A 1472-nucleotide genomic window follows, 5' to 3' on the forward strand; every position below is an offset into this window, starting at 1 on the left:
CCTGGTGTGCCTCAGTCCACGGGGTCACAAAGTGTTGGACACGACTCAGTGACTCAATAACAAAAGCAGCAATTCATAACGTGGGGCATATCCTATACCAGTGAAATCATCACACTGTCTTTTGTCTTGTTATCAGAAAAGACCAAAACTCTTACTCATAGGATGGAGAAGGTCTGGTGACAGCACCCAGAACCAGGCTCCAGCTGGCGGCAGGGTTTGTGGTCATCAGCTCTCTTTCTCACTTTGGCTTGTCAGTTTGTGGAGCAGAGCAGGGTTTTACCCACCCCAGCTGCCCACACCTTCTGTCTCGTATTTGTGAGGTTATGGTGGAGCTGTGTCTTGAGGCTGAAATTCTGACTTCTTACTTGTATGACCCCCTAGCAGGATATAAGCAGCCATCTTGGGCCTTACCTGTTTACTAGTGATGACCGGGCACAGCTGTGAACACACTTTGAACTTTTTTCAGTTCTGTACTAACCTGGCCAACACTGTGAAGCATACTTACCCATAGTCATTTTGAAACCTCGCCAACGGTCTGTGGGGGCCCTGTGGCCAGAGTATAGGCACATGGTGCTAGGCCAGAGGTAGGTTTTCTCAGCCTTCAAACGTTAGGGGGCTGGAAGGGGTCTCTGCAGTCTTGTTCTTCTCTTTGGAGAGCCGTTATCTGATTTGAAGCACTTTGCATATTGGTTGTGTGCTTAATTGCTTCAGTCTTGTCTGACTCTTTGTGACTCATGGACTGTCCATGGGATTATCCCAGTAAGGATACTGGAGTGGGTTGCCATTTTCTCCTTCAGGGGATCTTCCCGACCCAGGGATCAAACAAGCGTCTCCTGTATTGGCATGTGGATTCTTTACCATTTGAGCCACCTGGGAAGCCCACATAGCTTCATACAAACTATTACCATTTTGTTTGTCTCAGGACTTAAGAATTTATTGAAATGCTCTATAGCTGCTTTATGTTTCCTGTAAATAGAGATTATAACTTGAGCTCTGATGTTCATTATGTGTGTTTTCCTCCCCCAAATTATTTGTGTCAGGCTGGATTTGGTCTAGGGAGTCGAGAAAAGAAATAGAAAAGGAGAGAGAAGCGTACCGTCAGAGGACAGCTGCCTTCCAGCGGGACCTTGAAGCCAGGTACCATGCCACAATTGCAGAAAGCCGGCGGGCCGTGGCACACTTGTCCCTGGAACTTGAAAAGGAGCAGAACAGAACAACTAGTTACCGAGAAGCCCTCATCTCTCAGGGGCGCAAGTTGGTGGAAGAGAAGAAACTTCTGGAGCAGGAGCGGGCTCAGGTCCTTCAGGAGAGGAGGCAGCCCTTGCGGAGTGCGTACCTGCGCTGCCTGGGCCAGGAGGAGGACTGGCAGCGCAGGGCCAGGCTCCTGCTGAGCGAGTTCGAGGCCGCGCTCACCGAGAGACAGAGCATCTACTGCAGCCTGGTGCTCCCGCGCCGCAGGCGCCTCGAGCTCG

The 1472-nt window shown here is 50.5% G+C and overlaps 1 protein-coding gene across 1 annotated transcript in view; it reads left to right on the plus strand.

The window, feature by feature from the left end:
- Positions 1–1015: 1015 nt before the first annotated feature.
- The window catches only part of LOC104985150 (coiled-coil domain-containing protein 127-like), a gene marked incomplete at its 5' end in the record, with an annotated part of 9994 nt that continues 9537 nt past the window's right edge, over positions 1016–1472 (plus strand). Inside the window, one exon of the mRNA XM_010835173.1 lies at positions 1016–1467. Within this exon, the coding sequence (XP_010833475.1) occupies positions 1016–1467 (452 nt within the window). The remainder of the gene's footprint in view (positions 1468–1472) is intronic.

This window comes from Bison bison, unplaced genomic scaffold, assembly GCF_000754665.1.
Source record: "Bison bison bison isolate TAMUID 2011002044 unplaced genomic scaffold, Bison_UMD1.0 scf7180017845490, whole genome shotgun sequence".
Classification (NCBI taxonomy): Eukaryota; Metazoa; Chordata; class Mammalia; order Artiodactyla; family Bovidae; genus Bison; species Bison bison.